The sequence below is a fragment of the Petromyzon marinus genome, chromosome 35 (assembly GCF_048934315.1).
Source record: "Petromyzon marinus isolate PM22_M1 ecotype Great Lakes invasive population chromosome 35, UKy_Petmar_22M1.pri1.0, whole genome shotgun sequence".
Taxonomy (NCBI): domain Eukaryota; kingdom Metazoa; phylum Chordata; class Hyperoartia; order Petromyzontiformes; family Petromyzontidae; genus Petromyzon; species Petromyzon marinus.
Window position 1 is genome coordinate 9,068,556 of NC_133701.1, and position 15,124 is coordinate 9,083,679.

General features: G+C 48.6%; 1 protein-coding gene across 3 annotated transcripts in view; it reads left to right on the forward strand.

Moving 5' to 3' along the window:
• The window catches only part of LOC116948936 (multiple PDZ domain protein-like), a 169,847-nt gene that overhangs the window by 62,200 nt on the left and 92,523 nt on the right, over positions 1-15,124 (forward strand). For 2 of the 3 annotated variants that reach the window (XM_032966232.2, XM_032966235.2), the window contains exons 21-23: positions 3,871-3,981; positions 7,514-7,594; positions 9,202-9,481. In XM_032966232.2, the coding sequence (XP_032822123.2) occupies positions 3,871-3,981; positions 7,514-7,594; positions 9,202-9,481 (472 nt within the window). The remainder of the gene's footprint in view (positions 1-3,870; positions 3,982-7,513; positions 7,595-9,201; positions 9,482-15,124) is intronic. The other variant, XM_032966236.2, reaches the window with a different exon arrangement.

Consider the following 15,124-nt stretch of genomic DNA (forward strand, 5'->3'; position numbering starts at 1 on the left):
CCAACACCGCTGGGCAGGACGAGGTGTGGAGGGTGAGGTCCCAGGCTTGTTTTCTCCGGCTTTTCAACCATTCAGCTCCAACAAACTCAACCCCGTGTTCTCCGCACACCCCTTTATATCCGCCTCCTCATTAAGGGTCCTCAGTTGCCCCCCTATTAAGCCGGCGTTTCGGGGGCACCTCCTGCACTTGTTCTCTTTCCCTTATCATCTCCGCCTCCTGTCTCTCCGGCACCTGCTCCATGTTTGCACGCTTGCACCTGCCTGTCTCCAAATGCACCCACCGAATTACCGCTTCTCCCCTTAATCGCTGGCGCCTCTGGCGGCTGTTCCATGTCCTAACGCCTGCACCTGCTCGCCCTGAAATGCACCCGCTGTTTGTAACCCTGCGCGTGTTACGCCACTGCACATGCATGGTATGTATGGGATTAAGAAACAACTTGCCCTGCGGTGCAGTATCTGCCATGCTGTGCCTAGAGACCCCAGTTCGATTCCTGGCTGTGACTGATATCATTGGTGAGCAGTATCTCCACTGTTCTGTTACCAAACAGCATTGACCAGTGTGGTGAAGTACAAACTTCATGACTAAGGTATGGTGAAGCTTTTATTCAGGTGGCTGGAAAGGTCGGTGAATTAAAATCCTGGTTAAGGATTGAGACAGCCCATCATCTGTCTGTGACGGGTAAATTAATTCTCAATATAATGTAATCCAATATATATAAAGAAAAGCCTGACGTAGTTTGGTAATCGAAGATGTATTTTTATTAAATTATTAAATTTCTTGTCATGGCAAAAGGGGGGGGAGGAGGAGGCCTTGGCAATTACAGCGAGATCATCTTGTCTCGGTGAGCTCCGGGTGCACGCGATGTGTTCGAGATAAATGTTTGCACGTGTCATTTTATCTGTGCATTTATTTATTTTAAAAGAATCGTGGCGGCGAAGTATAATTTGGAAATGCACTGAGCGATGGGGAAAAAGGTGACCATGCGGATTGCGGAGCAAACAGAAATTTTGAGCCGTCGTGTTGACCCGTGGAAAGAAAGAGGGGCGAGTGCAGGACACGTCGTGGCGAGCGGGGATGATGGGCCACGGTCCGTATGACGACGGGTTGGCTGCCAACGGAGGGAACGCATCTGACGGGGATGGCCTCTTGCGGAGATGAAAGCGATAAAATCGCCTTGGTGTGTCCGGGAACTACGGCGCCAGCTTGGAGCGTGCACACGGTTTGTTTGATTCCGGCGGCTGCCGGAAACCACAGGCAAGCTGGAAGGCAGCCAGAACAGGTGCTAACCTACACTTGCCCCAAGCACTCTGGCCCTAAATCGGGACGTTACGGCCCCACTCCATGGGTGGAAACCGGGAGTACCCGGAGAAAACCCGGGCATGTGAGTGGGAGGGTGCGGATTCACTCAGTCCCCCTAAAGATGGAAATGAATCCACTTGCTGTACTGCCTTGCTCTGGCGAGCCAGGAGATGGCGACCTCGCAGCCCCCCAGCGGGTTTTGGTGAGACTCGCAAACATTTCTGTGATCCACCAACCTTCGCTGCCACCCTCAATGCTGGATTGCAGACGTGAGCCACTTTGCCCGCTTGGTTAGATCGGTCGTTGCAGCACGAGACAGTGGGGAATGGCGACCAGGGTGTGTGTGTGTGTGGGGGAGGGGAGGGGGACCTTCATCCAGCAGTGGATATTACAATCAGAACCTTTATTTATACTGCAAGAGGAATCCGATGAGCTATGAAGCTCTTTTTCACAGATCGTCCAGTATGAGCGAGTCGGCAAGTTACGACAGCGAACAATAAAAAAAACGATCGGAGTGCAAAGTCGAGAAAAAGGTAAGCAAGTCACTGCATGTCCGATTTTATCACGCTTGGGCAAGGCAGCAAAAAGAACAACAAACCAGTCCCAGACCACACCAAGACAACACACACAGCCTCAATAAAATGACATTAGCATACACTATGGCGGCTGACAACGATGGGTTATTTCGTCACGAGCTCTTATTCTGTCGGTTGCACATTCCGGTCTGCGACCACCCTTAAGTGGAGCGAGTACGAACTCGTTTACTTTCGCCGCTTCGTTGCTCGTGCATCAACCTCGCGGCAATGAATTATGACAGCGCCGGGCCCGGCTGTGTGATGGCTCCAGCCTCTTGCGTGTAATGGGTTTTTGTCGTGCGGGACGCAGTCTTTAAACAAAAACGCGGGGGGCTCCCTTCCCTGGCGCGTGTGCCGTCAGGATGCTTAAATGAAATGAGCTTAGGCCCGAGTTTTTGACCAAGTCGACAGACTTCTCACCATTAATTTGCCCCCCCCTTTTTGTTGGCATCCACCCAGTGATGTTTACCTACCAAGGATGACGATTAAAATCGGCTCCACGGTTTACCGTGATCTTCCACGTCCGTACGGCAGGGGAGTCGGTCGTTAATACGTCCACGTCGAGGTTGACGAGTTGACAAGTGGACGGCTTCGGGAGTAGCCACGTGAATGAAATGCTGCCGGCGAACGATAAAAGCAGTGTGGTGTTGCGACGACTTCGCCCATGGTTTGAAACTTGGTGACCTTGGTATGCCCAGGAAAGGCTTCCTGAGCCCAACATGATCTTAGGATCCCTGTTTAGTATCTTTTAACAGATTGTAGTTGAGTCAATTCTGAGAGAGAGCAGAGACCGGAATGGCCTGATAAAACTTGCACCGTTGAGATGATGACGCAAACTCTACTGTGCAGATAGCCCCATCAGAACACACCCTCCTGGCTGAACTGCCACACGTAGGTGCCTCGTGCCCTGCAGGTAAGTGTCTCGTGCGCATCATGGTTTCATCTCGGTGTGATCCACCAACACCGCATTCACAAGGTTTGTGTCATGAGAGCAGCCAGCGCTGCTCTGGCGCTCATTGCCAGGAATGCTTCCAGATGCATTATGGGGGAATATTGGCAGCAATCCAGACGCTTTCTTGTCAAAGGCAGACAGGATGGTTCATGCAATGGTATCATAATCGTCGTCATCACCCTCATTTATATTGCACGTAATTGATGTGCAACTTCCAGCAGCACGATTGCACATGTTTACGTTGTGAACCAGTGGCATGCTTGCTTTACAACGGAGATTAAAATGCATTGCATTTACAACCGCCCCAAAGTAATTACTGTAGAACACATTGGAGCGTGCCTTATCTTGCTCGTAATGCGGCTCACTCCGTGGTGCGCCCTGTGGCTCTTTCATTGTCGGCAGAGATGGCTTTTGTCATTGTCGAATTTTGTGTGTTTTTACGTGTTGCATGCTCCCACACGCCTGTAGTTTGTAGCGCAGTGCGTTCATCAACGCACTACAACCCCATCGACCTGCATTCAATTCCCAGCCATGGCCAACACTAATTGGCCACTGATATCTGGACTTGGTTGGCCCTTCCCTAGGTCGGCTCGGCCTTAAAATGAGTACCGAGTGCAGAGTTTAAACATCAGCACTGGGGAGACAAAGGCTGTGGTGTTGGCCCCATCACCCCCTTGTGCACTGTTCCAGACTTAATAGGCATTTTACTAACAGTACTTGCCCGACAATTATGCTGTATGGTTGTTTAGTACTTTCGTGTGTGTCTGTGAATGTGTAACGTGGGTCTTTGTGTGTGGATTTCAATAGTGAGTGCTAGTCTGCATTTGCAGATTAGCATGGTTGGCGACCATGTGGTGCGATCCTGACGAACCGACATGTTTATTCCCCAATCAATCGAACCATTCCCTGTCACGCACCGTGCCCCTTTATAGGTGCTCGCCAACAGCACTTGCTCCAACCACTTCTGAGTCCACACGCCGACCTCTTTGCCGGCGTGTGCGTGCATTCGTTTATTGTCGTTTGCGTCCGCCCCCCCGGCGCAGGTGAACGGAGTGCGGCTCCTCAACGTCACGCATGCGGAGGCGGCGGCCTTGCTGAAGCGCTCGGGCAACCCGCTCGTGCTGACCGTGCAGTCCCTCGTGGCCGTCCCACGGGTGAGTGAGTGAACGAGTGAGTGAGTCACGTTGGGTTCTTTACCACGGCTGTGCTGCCAGGCAGAGCAATTCGCCGCACCTGCTTGGGGATTTTGATTACATTTGTTAAGGCCAGGAGCATGGAAGCGTAGTATGATAATGGATTTTGCTGGACTCGCCTCCCTGTGCTGCCCACGGAGTGAACCTGATAGCCTATAACACCTGTTGTGTACTTGTAAACATTGCTGGTGGTACACAAGCACAAATAACAGAAATCCGTGATACTGGAAAAAAACAAAAAAAACACACCACATCGAAAATCATCAAACAATTCGCAGTATGTCCAGAAAGCACATCAAAGGGGAAGGTGTGGGGTTGGTCCTTGTGTATGCTGAGCAGTCTTTGTGAATTCACAAACCTTAACCTGCTGTTTGACATTCATTTGTAAAATACCTTTGAGAGTATATATCTACGGGCAGCACGGGATCAATTTGTTGTGTGATTTAAGGCATGGCTGATTTAAATGAACTTGCATTTTTCCCTCCGTGATTGTAGTACGTCAGTAGCCACGACTGGCGTTCATTTGACGATCGTGATTACGAAGCCGCCTGGCGCTCTGAGCCTTTGCTGCCAAGGTGGTTGAGCAGCCCAGTGGCCTCTGGCTCCTTCTGAATTGGTCTGTTGCCTCGAAATGCACGGCCACCCGATTGTATTGTGTGGAATTGCCAAAACACCTTCCGCTGTAGAGTTGCATTGCTTATGATAGAAAACCATTCGTACGCCGGTATCTTGTTCCTCTGCCTGGGAATAAATAAGCGGATAATGCGTCTACCGGCGCTTATCTGCCCCTCCTGTGTAAAAAAATAAAAGCACTCTTTTATATTAACCATCAGCCATGCTGCTTTCTTGGGAGTGCATCATTTCAGTAGCAATTGGTTCAATACGAGCAAAATGATGGACCGGATTTCACATTCGGTGTCTCACCAAAAGTTAGTCTCACTTTTGAACCACTTATGCTCACTCTACTCCCCCTCCGCTTCAGCAATCACGGCTTTCTTCAAAGCCCCCCCCCCCCCAGTCAAACCTCTGAGTGGGAGGTCGCTCATTCTCTCTGCTGCTCCTCTCTTCTGTATTGACCAAGCCATCTGTGCTGTCGGCTCCCTGCCCCCCTGTTCAAGTCCAGACTCAGCACCTCCCTTTTTTCCACCACCCATGACCGGCTGCTTCTTTAATTAAAATAAACATGCTCACTCTTTCTTTGCAGAATATTGAGATGTGGGTAGATTCAGACTCTTTATAAATCCTAATTTGGTTCTATTCACAAACTGGCAGGCCAGTGTTTGACCTGTAATTTGAAAGGGCTTAAGTTCAAATTCTATTTATGGGTCGACTCGGCTTTTCATCTCTGAGGCCAATACAATTATTACCACTTTGTGGAATGTCAAAGGTGGTTGTCCTGTGGAGTAACTGCCCACTGCCATAGGATTGTGGAATATCCACCACTGGCTCAGGGCTATAAACAGAGGTGTGCAACCACCCCTTGCACCATTTGAGCCAGGGCTTTGCATATTGCCCGTTCACGGCTTAAGTTAAACAATTGTCATTTCACCGTCGGGTATTGAAATTCGTGTTCATCGACATTGCAAAATTTCCCCTTCTCATCGTATGTCAAGTATGGCTGCAAAGGGGCATTTCTGGCAGTGCATTGGGTGTTCAAGGAAGAGGCCTACCCAAAAAGTACACAGCTGAAGCCTTCTACAAGAGCGGTTTCCGCGTGTCTGTGCGCACATGTCAGTGAGCCGCTATAAAGATGTTGGGTAATGATTGGTGTAATCGTGCAGCGGCTTTTTCTTCTTCTATTACCTGGGCATAGCACATCAATCAAATAGCACTGCAATTCCGATCGGTCCACTTTACGCGATTACGGAAATATGTTCCTATAATCCCGACCGCAAGCTGCCGTTTACATCCGTGCTGAGATGTGACGGTGCGTTTGAGCTTCATGCGTGTCAAATGATTTGACTCATTCCATTGATAAGCCATGCTTTATACAATAATATATTCTGTGCTCTTCTGCAGAATGGCACCCCATATGTATTGTTTGGACGATTGTGTAATTTTTGACTGAGGTTGCCTCGTGTTTTGGGAATTGTCCAGATACACACCACGGCCCTGTCTCCCCAGGCTGCCTTGACTACGTCTTACGTTTGAAGATTCGTTTGTGAGAAAGAAAGGCTTTCACTTGGGTTTGAGGCGAGCCATAGCAGCTCGCTAGGTACGCGGCTGCAGTGACGTCATGAGAGCACTATCACGGAGTACCTAAAAGTCAACCTTTATTAAAGGGCTCTTATTTTCACGCGACCGAACCTTAGCATTCATGCCAGATAGTATTGGCCACTTAACCCGCGACGTATGTTCACAACATAACATCTTATTCTTAGCTCTTTCGGTAAAGTCACGTTGAAGGGAAACAATACAATAATAAAATATATATAAAACAATAAAAATTCTCACGACGTTTCGACCATAACACAAACGGTCGTCATCAGGTGTGAAACGTGAGAATTTTTTATGTTTTATATATTTATTATTTTATTGTTTCCCTTCAACGTGACTTTACCGAAAGAGCTAAGAATATGAATTACTGCAGTCACGAAAGCTTTAAATCAAAACGTAACATCTGTTTGCTTTGAGAGTTGGACAATCGTGTGCTACCTCCGATTAGCACGGTTGGCTACATAGGTCTGAAAGAAGTTCAACATACAATACACATCTGTTAATTTAAATATTTGTTTGGTCTATTTTCCACAATTTTATCCGAATTGTGCCGTCGTCATGTTATGAAGCAAAGTATCCAATCAGAACTCTCGGAGAACGGTGCACTCTTTTGTGTTTTGAGAATGACCCGCGGGAGTGAATACCTCCGAGCTCCCTCTCGGGATCCCTTCAAAGTGACCTCTTGTTCGCATAGAATTGGGGGCAGCATTTTCCTTCTCGCCCTCCCATTGAGAGTAATGTCCGTCGCATTACAGTCAAACCAATATTCTGCATTCTTAGAACTGATATTTAGCCAAATTAAGTGTGGAACCATATTTCATGTGATGGTTTGTGCGGTCCTTGATGACCAGGCTTTAGACCATGAACTCGCTACACCTGAGAATCCCAATTAGCTAAGGAGCCCTTCTACAAGGACGACCACAGACTATCAGCAGTGGGCGGTAGTTACAGGACGTCTCAGGGGTCGAATCAGGCAGCTGCCTCTGTGTTTAATCAGAGGCAGCTTCCTGCTTCAACAACTGGCATGATGGTGAAGCTCACCACCGCTGTTTAATTTGTTGTCCCCCCCCCGCACCTCCGATTAGCACGGTTGGCTATGTACGGTGCGAAAGAAGTTCAGCGTACATACACACATGCTGACGGTCTTGGTCCGTGGTCGTCCCTGCCTGGATTCGATTTCCGGGATCTCAGCGGTTGCAGCCCAGCGCTCTGACCTAGAGCCACCCAGCCAACTCCGAAGCTCTGCCCTCTCATATTTCTGTCTCCGTGTCGGCAGCCGCACAGCGTGCACACCCTCCTGATGGCTCCGCAGTTTCCCCAAGAAGAGCAGGTGGAGGCCGAGGTGCATCGTGCACAGGTGACTGAGTGGCGGCAGTGAAGCCCTCGTTTTTCTGCTTGATCCGCCAACTCCCGCCTCCCATCGTAATTGTCATCGTCATCTGCCGTCGTCTGTCCACTTGCTGGATGAAGGTCTCCTCACGCCATCGCTCATCTCGCGCGTGAGCTGACCTCATCGCTCCCTCTGTCGTCTGTCGCGGTTGGTTTTCCTGTCAGGGCTGTTCACCCCTTTGGCTGCCGCTGTGCCGTCAGGGTTGACCGTCAACCATCCTATCTTCTAGCGACGTGTCCTGCCCAAGCCCGCTTTGTGTAACCGTCAGTACGATGTCTTCCTCTGTGTGGCTCTCAGTGTAATTCCCAGCATGTCCCCTCCCTGCGCTTATTTCTTAACTATTCAGCGTTTGTTTAATTTCCTTTGTCATTGTCAATGCTTCTAATCCACATCTCGTAAGCGAGCAATGTGCATTCCTCCTCCAAGCAGACACAGGTGCTGACGGTATGGTCAGCATCCGTACTGTGGAGGCCAAGCGGGTGGCCGAGTGTGTGTGGTGTGTGGGGTAGTGCAACAGTTGGCGTGCTGCGCTGCGAACCAAGCGTCCCGAGTTCGATTGCTGCTTATGGCCAACAACAGTGACGATTATCAGAATCAGTCCTGGGCCTCCCTAGGTCGACTCGGCCACAAATGAGTACCTAACGCGATGTGTAAACATTAATAATTGGGGAGATAAAAATGGCCCTGCGTGGTGTTAGCCACCTACCCCCTCGTGTGCCGTGCCAGCCCTCATGTACTCGCTAACAGCACTTGCCCCAACAGTTTGTTAAGGCTATACGTGGGATATTTATCTTTGTGTTGCATGCCCCCACCAGCTTTTGTGTCATCACGGACTTAATAGGTGCTCACTAACTAAGAGCACTTCCGCAGTGGTTATCCGCCATGGACAGATTGGCTCAAACATAGGAATGTGAAAACTCCCTTTCCTGGTTTAAAACCATAAACAGAAATTAGCATTGCTCGTTGGCTCTTTGAGGCACTTTTAAACGGCACTTGAACGATCCGCCGCATCCTACGAACCCGAAATAGAAAGTTTGCGTTTTGTCCATTTTTTTCTGCATATGCGGTGGTGGAAAAGTGGTCAATGCACTGTGCCATAATCCCGGAGAAATTGCTCCATTTCCAGCCTTGTCATCCATTCCTCGCCCTCCCTTGGGTCTGCTCAACCTTAACGGAGCCCCTGGGACAGTGCGTTAACATCAGCAATGGGGAGACATGATCAATCCACTGCTGGATGACGTCGAAGGCAAACCAAGATGTAACATTTCACCTTGCATTAATAAGTGCTCGCAAACAGCACTTGCCCTAAGGGCCCGAGTAGGCTCGAGAGGGTGGGGTTGGGGAGGGACCTTAGTGGGCTTTTTTTTCATGGATATCTGTTAAAAAATATCTAGGTATCAGAATCAGAATCTTTATTTCTACTGGAGGAATCCAATGAGCAAATAAAGCTCTTTTTCACAGATCTCCAGCAGCTCATCGGATTGCACCAGTGTGACTAAAGACACTGATTCTGAACGGCCACCGTGTGTTTCCCGCCTGTGACGATGGGCGCTGGCGTGCGAACGAACGGACAGGCGCACGTGCGCGCCGGGTCGCAGGCAGACGCGACGGACTGCACGCCCAAGCAGCTGGACACCGCAGCTGGGCCGGACGCCGGGCCTGGCGCTCCCGCCCCAGCCCAGCCGCAGCGGGGATCGCCCACCTCTCCTCTGTCCCACCTCAAGGAGGACGATGAGGAGGATGACGATGAGGAGGAGGACGAGCAGCTGCCAGGGGACGGAGCCGGCTCTGCGGGGCTGAGCCAGGGTGAAGGAGAGGAGCTTGGGGAGCTGGACTTGGGTGAGCTTACAGAAGGTGAGGTGTCCCGACGGCTGGCACGACGGTACGATCGGCACCTATTTTGGGGTTGTTTTTAAACTGCTTTTTTGTGTTGAGTTTGTTGTTGTCTTTCCCCCGCACCTCCCGATGAGCACGGTTGGACTACGTACCGTGTAAAAGAAATTCGACGTACACTTCGTGCGTACCGCGGAGCGAACTGTGATCGCATGTGACCACATCACCCGGAGTTGCACCTGATGCCGTCAGAGGCTAACGTCAGGGATTCGAGCCTGGATAGTGCTGGGATGGGCGACCTACATGCACGCCAGTTTTGTTTGTAGGCGTGCATGGGGTTATGCGGTGGTGTGCGCATCGGAGGGTAGTGCAGTAAAGACCGTTGTACTGTGTCATGTGGCTCCGGTTCTTCCCGCCTTCGCCAACGCCCATAGACCAGCGCGTGGTGAAGTGTGGACAACCCCAACGACCCGCACGATGTGAGGGGGGCCCTCGTCCAGCTGTGGTTAGGCAATAGGGCCGTGTACAATGCACACGCGTCGTGATGCTACATCTGGCCAGGGGGCCGATGGGGGTTAGGACAGTCAACAAGTTTGCAAGTTCAAATCCCGGTCGCACGTCAAAGTAGTCTGTTGTCTCAAGGCGATGGGGGGGGGTGATCAGCAATGCGAGTTTAACTTTGGACCCCCTCCTCCCTTGTTAACCTTCTTTTACATGGTTATCAGAGCTTGGGAAGACACCAGGGGGTTGTACATTTTATGAAAATGGTTTATTGAAACGTTCGCTTTAGACAGGTTTCCATCACGCTGTCATCCGTAATGTGTTTGTGCTCGTGTAAACCCCCTTCTATATCCTCTGTGGTGTACCTGAATATTCGTTTGTTCCTTCGCTTCTTAATCCGTTTGCCGTGGTGAGGGTCGCGGCGGCAGCATGTTGAGTTGGGCGGTCCGGACCTCCCTTTCCCTGACGACAGACTCGAGCTCTTCCTGGGGAATTCCCAGGCGTTCCCAGGCCAGCTGAGCGACATAGCTCCGCCAGCGTGTCCTGGGCAGACCCTGGGGTCTTCGCCCAGTGGGACATGCCCGGTATCTATTTTTCTGCATAAAATACATTTGGGGAAAAACAGCATCTGTGCGGAAAGGTGTGGTTATGATTAATTTTCCCATACGGAACCTTTTCTTGTCAGGATTTTGTTGCTGTTCGTAAAATGAACTGCATAATCCGCCGCAGTTTAAATGATGTAGAGTGCAAAGCAAACACGTGACCCAGATTAGTATTAAAATCACTTGATTCGGTCAGCAGGTCACATGTGGTGGAGTATTATGTGGGTGCTTCCATCTCTTTGCAGACGTCTGGTAGGCGTGGAAGAGTAGGCCAAATACCCTCTGCTCGAAGGGGAGCTCTCTAGAACTCCCTCTAGTGGAGACCTTTCTGCTAGCAGTTTCGTGCAGTTGCAGGGATATATTAAACGCACGGATAAAATAAGCATTTATATATTGTAATTGTACTGTTAAGTTTTTAAACATGACTTTTGAACGTTCATTTAATACAGCGCATCATTCCTGTGGACTAGTCTTTGCCACGAGAGTGTGCAATTGTCACCGTTTACTGGGGGGCTGCCATTTGTGATGAGCACCACCCCATTTGTATTTTGAGCAGGGAAATATCGTCTTTTAATTTGTGATGTAATGCATTGTTGCATAATTGTGCGTGTGCATAATGAGCATATTATGTAACAATAATCAAAACAATTATACCATGCGATCATATTTAATCTTACTTATCACTTGGCACACACACACGCATATTTCTCTGTCTTGCCTTGTTAACCGTCGACAAAGTAATTTGCGTGCGTGGGTTGTGTGTTACATTTCAAAAGGAACATTGTACTGTATTTTTGATGCTTTGTTAACCAGACCATTGCTGTGACCACAAAGCTGTGCAGCGTTCCGATCATTATTTCAATAGATGTTAGAATAAGGGTGCTTTGCGTGCAAGGTGAGTTGGCTTCAAGCAGCTTCACAATGACAGAGGGATGATAAGGGAGGGGCAGGAGGAGGAGGATGGAGGCGTCAAACCGAATCAAAAGCTCCACACGAACTCTCAAATCAGCAAAGTGCTCCCGCTGTGCGTCCCTTGAAAAGCGGCACGGCATTTACCAGTGGTGGAAAGAAAAAAAAATGAGCAGCCAATTTACTGCCAATGTGACAATGTGGTTGGGGCTTTACACAGTGATTTTCGTGAATGTCGGTGGCGTGGTGGTTAGCTTACTACGCTGCAAACCCCGATCGCTCCAGTTCGAGTCCTGACCGAAGCTTTCCATCAATGGTGGATACCCAAAACTATTTAAACTAAAAAAAAACTGCAACTCAGTTTATTTTTATTTTACCAGGTAAGGCCCACTGAGCTACATCGGTCTTTCTCAGAAGCGACCTGGCCACAAATTCAAGCTCAATAAAGTGCCTTATCACGTGTAAATTAGAGACCCGGAGAAGAACCCACGTGACCACGGAGAGAGAGACACAGGCTTCAGGGTCGGGATCGAACCCACGACCTCCTGTGTACCAGGCGAGGTAGTTAACATCTTACCACCGTGGCACCCAACCCGGCCCTGGGCCTCGTTTAGGTTAACTCAGCCTTCAATGAGTAACGTGCACTATGTAAAAACAACAGCGTTGGGGAGAAAACTCACCCCCACCTTCCCCCCCCCCCTTGTATGCAGTGGCAGCCTTCATAGTGCTCCCTATAACAGCACTTGCCAAAATAGTCTATTCAGGCTACATGGTGGATCTTTGTCTTTGTAGTGGATGTCAGATTTAGCTCGTGTCACCTGTCACCCGGAGCTTTGCTGTCAGAGCTTTTGTTTAGCGCAGGGATGTGAATTTGCAATGTCCCGTGTCAAGTCAGTGTTTGTCTTGGTTGTCTATTTTGTTTGCTGTGCTTATTGTCATCAGTAGATGTGCACAGTGGGAGAGAATTGTGGTTTCTCAAAACAGTCGTAACACGTAACGTTGGCGATTGTTGTTGTAACGTTCCGACCCCGTTCCCTTACCGTGCATCTGTGAAAAAGGGCTTTATAGCTCATCGGATTTCTCCAGTATAAATACAGATGATGATTTTGGCCCATTGTTCATAATAGAGATGTCGATGCGTGTTTGGCAAAAATGGAATGAAAAGCGACGTTTGAAAATGTGAGTTGGGCCCATAGTGCCTTCGAGGACTTGGACATGTTAGTTATGCCCATGATTCATGAATGAAAAAGAGAAATATCGATACAGTGGTAGAGAATTAGTTATTATTAACAACATAGACAGGTATGATGTTGCGTACGCTATTCTATCATTCCTTACGAATTAACCTTAGTCAATAATGTTTTGTAGCACATTAACATACTGCTTAAATCCATGGTATGTAAATCATAGACTGGAATCATCATATACACTTTAAACAGGTATGAAGTGGCATAATTCACTTCATAATATCCTTGTTACATCACCACCACTACCAGGCAGTACTCTGTACTGGGGAACCTTCACTAACCCGCAATGCATTAGTGCCCATATCACGTGTGAATACATTTGCAAAAGTGCAATCGCATCATGTGTACCCGTCAGTAACCGCATGATGGTATGACCCATTTCGGCGTGAACACCCCAGGTGCCCCTTCTCCCCCCCGGCCTCCACAGTAAAATGGTACACTCCAAATCCCAGAAGCTGTTCCACTCAGATCCAGATCCATTCTGATGTGATTTCACTCGACAGCAGCTGGATCTTGCCCAGCACTTCGCGTTTGATATCTGGGGTTTGGACATTTATAGCGTGTGATTTGGGGATACATGGGTCATTTTTGCTTCTGTTTTAAGTTTCATGAAAACAAAAAAATATTACAGCCTTAATGAATGACTCTGGTGCATGGGCTGGGATACTCGCAACCTACTGTGATGTCAGGTTGGAGTATACCAAGCAGGCCACTGATCTATCTGTGCTATATTTAAGCGCTCTTGTCCAATCCGCATTTATTTCCTCCACGTTATCCGGCATCCTCCTGACACACACATACCTATTGAGGGATTGGCCAAACATTAAACTGCTTCAAGGAGAGGAATACATAGTGATAATAGGTTTTTCCCCTTTTTTTCTGGCAACAGAACAGGTGTTGAGATGTTAAAACACCAAACTGAAATATTTTTTACAAGGAATCAAGAAAACTGTCTCTGGTGTGGACCAATCAGTTTCAAGGACAATGCACATATTATCAGTGTTTTTTGTTTTCATTCTGACCACAAGCATTGTGGTTAATGCAGACATGATTCCTTGTAAAATGATTCAGTTTGGTGTTTTAACATCTTAACACCTGTTTTGTTGCAAGAAAAAAGGGGAAAAAACCTATGATCATATTTTGGTACTGGCAAAGGAGGTTCCATGAGGAATACATAGTCTTTTTTAATGTTTCGTCTTAAATCTCCCAACCGCTCTGCACCCAGCAGTACACATGGGTAGACCACAGTTGGTCAGCAGGTAATGTGCGGTGGGGTAAAGTTTCCACTCCAAGCAGTGGCGGTGAGCAAGCGATTGCAGGTCGGCCACCTTCGCCTAAAATGTTTAATCCAGCAAATGCTTTGCTCTTCACCCAATGGACTGCCCCTGCTGCTGCCTCAATGATTGCATCTGGGGTGGCACTTGGAGTTTTCCACTGTGCAGCAGCAGCAGCAGCAGCAGGGCTCTTATCCCGGCAAATGTCACAATCAGATTTCCACTTGACGTTATAGATGAATGCATTTAATTTCCAAAGCTGTCCACTTGACTGCAGCCATCTTTTTTTCTTTTCCCCATCTCGGGCAGGATAGCGGATTGGACAACGTTTGCGTAATGCGATTTAAAATATCCACTTCGTACAAGCTGTAGCAGGGAAATACGTTACGGGACCAAGTGGTGGATCCAAATCTGGGGCGATTGGCGTGATGTCCCCCTACCTCCACCATCCCCCTCCCTCCACCATCCCCCTCCCATGAAACCCAGATTTTAAAAAATGTATTATTGATATTTACCAGAGCAGATGCATTACATGTATTTTTTACGGAGGACCCAATTTTTGAAGAAAGGTTGAAACATTTGGACAGCCCTGCCTCGCTTTCGTTCCGGGCCCTGCAGATTTAATGGGATAATACCCACGGCATCCTTCGGCCCCAGTGTGGTGTTCCGTGTCTCTGTATAGCCAGGTGTAAAATTGACACCTATTGAAGTTCATGAGAAATGTTCCAACAAAGGTGGCATGCGTTGTGTATCCGGCCGTGTGGCATCGCAGTTGAGCGAGTGTCTCTTGGTGGGAAGGTTGCGAGTTCACATTCCTGATTGGTGGTTAACCCAGCCCACCATCCCTCCTGGGTCCAGTACCACTTCGTGAGGAAAGTCAGCAATGGTTATCCTATGGATAGGCGTGTCCCCGTCATATGACTGTGGAATTTCCACCACTGCCTCAGGGCCGCTAACAGGAGATGAGCACTGCCTCAATACCCATTTGAGCAGCACACCGCTATTCGAAGCGTTTTAATCGATGATCTAAACATTAGTTAGAATATGCACATGTGATTGTTAGAAAAACCTTTTTAATTGGTGGAGGCCACGTATGCAATAATGATGATGGTGTTACTGCTGCTGGTGTTG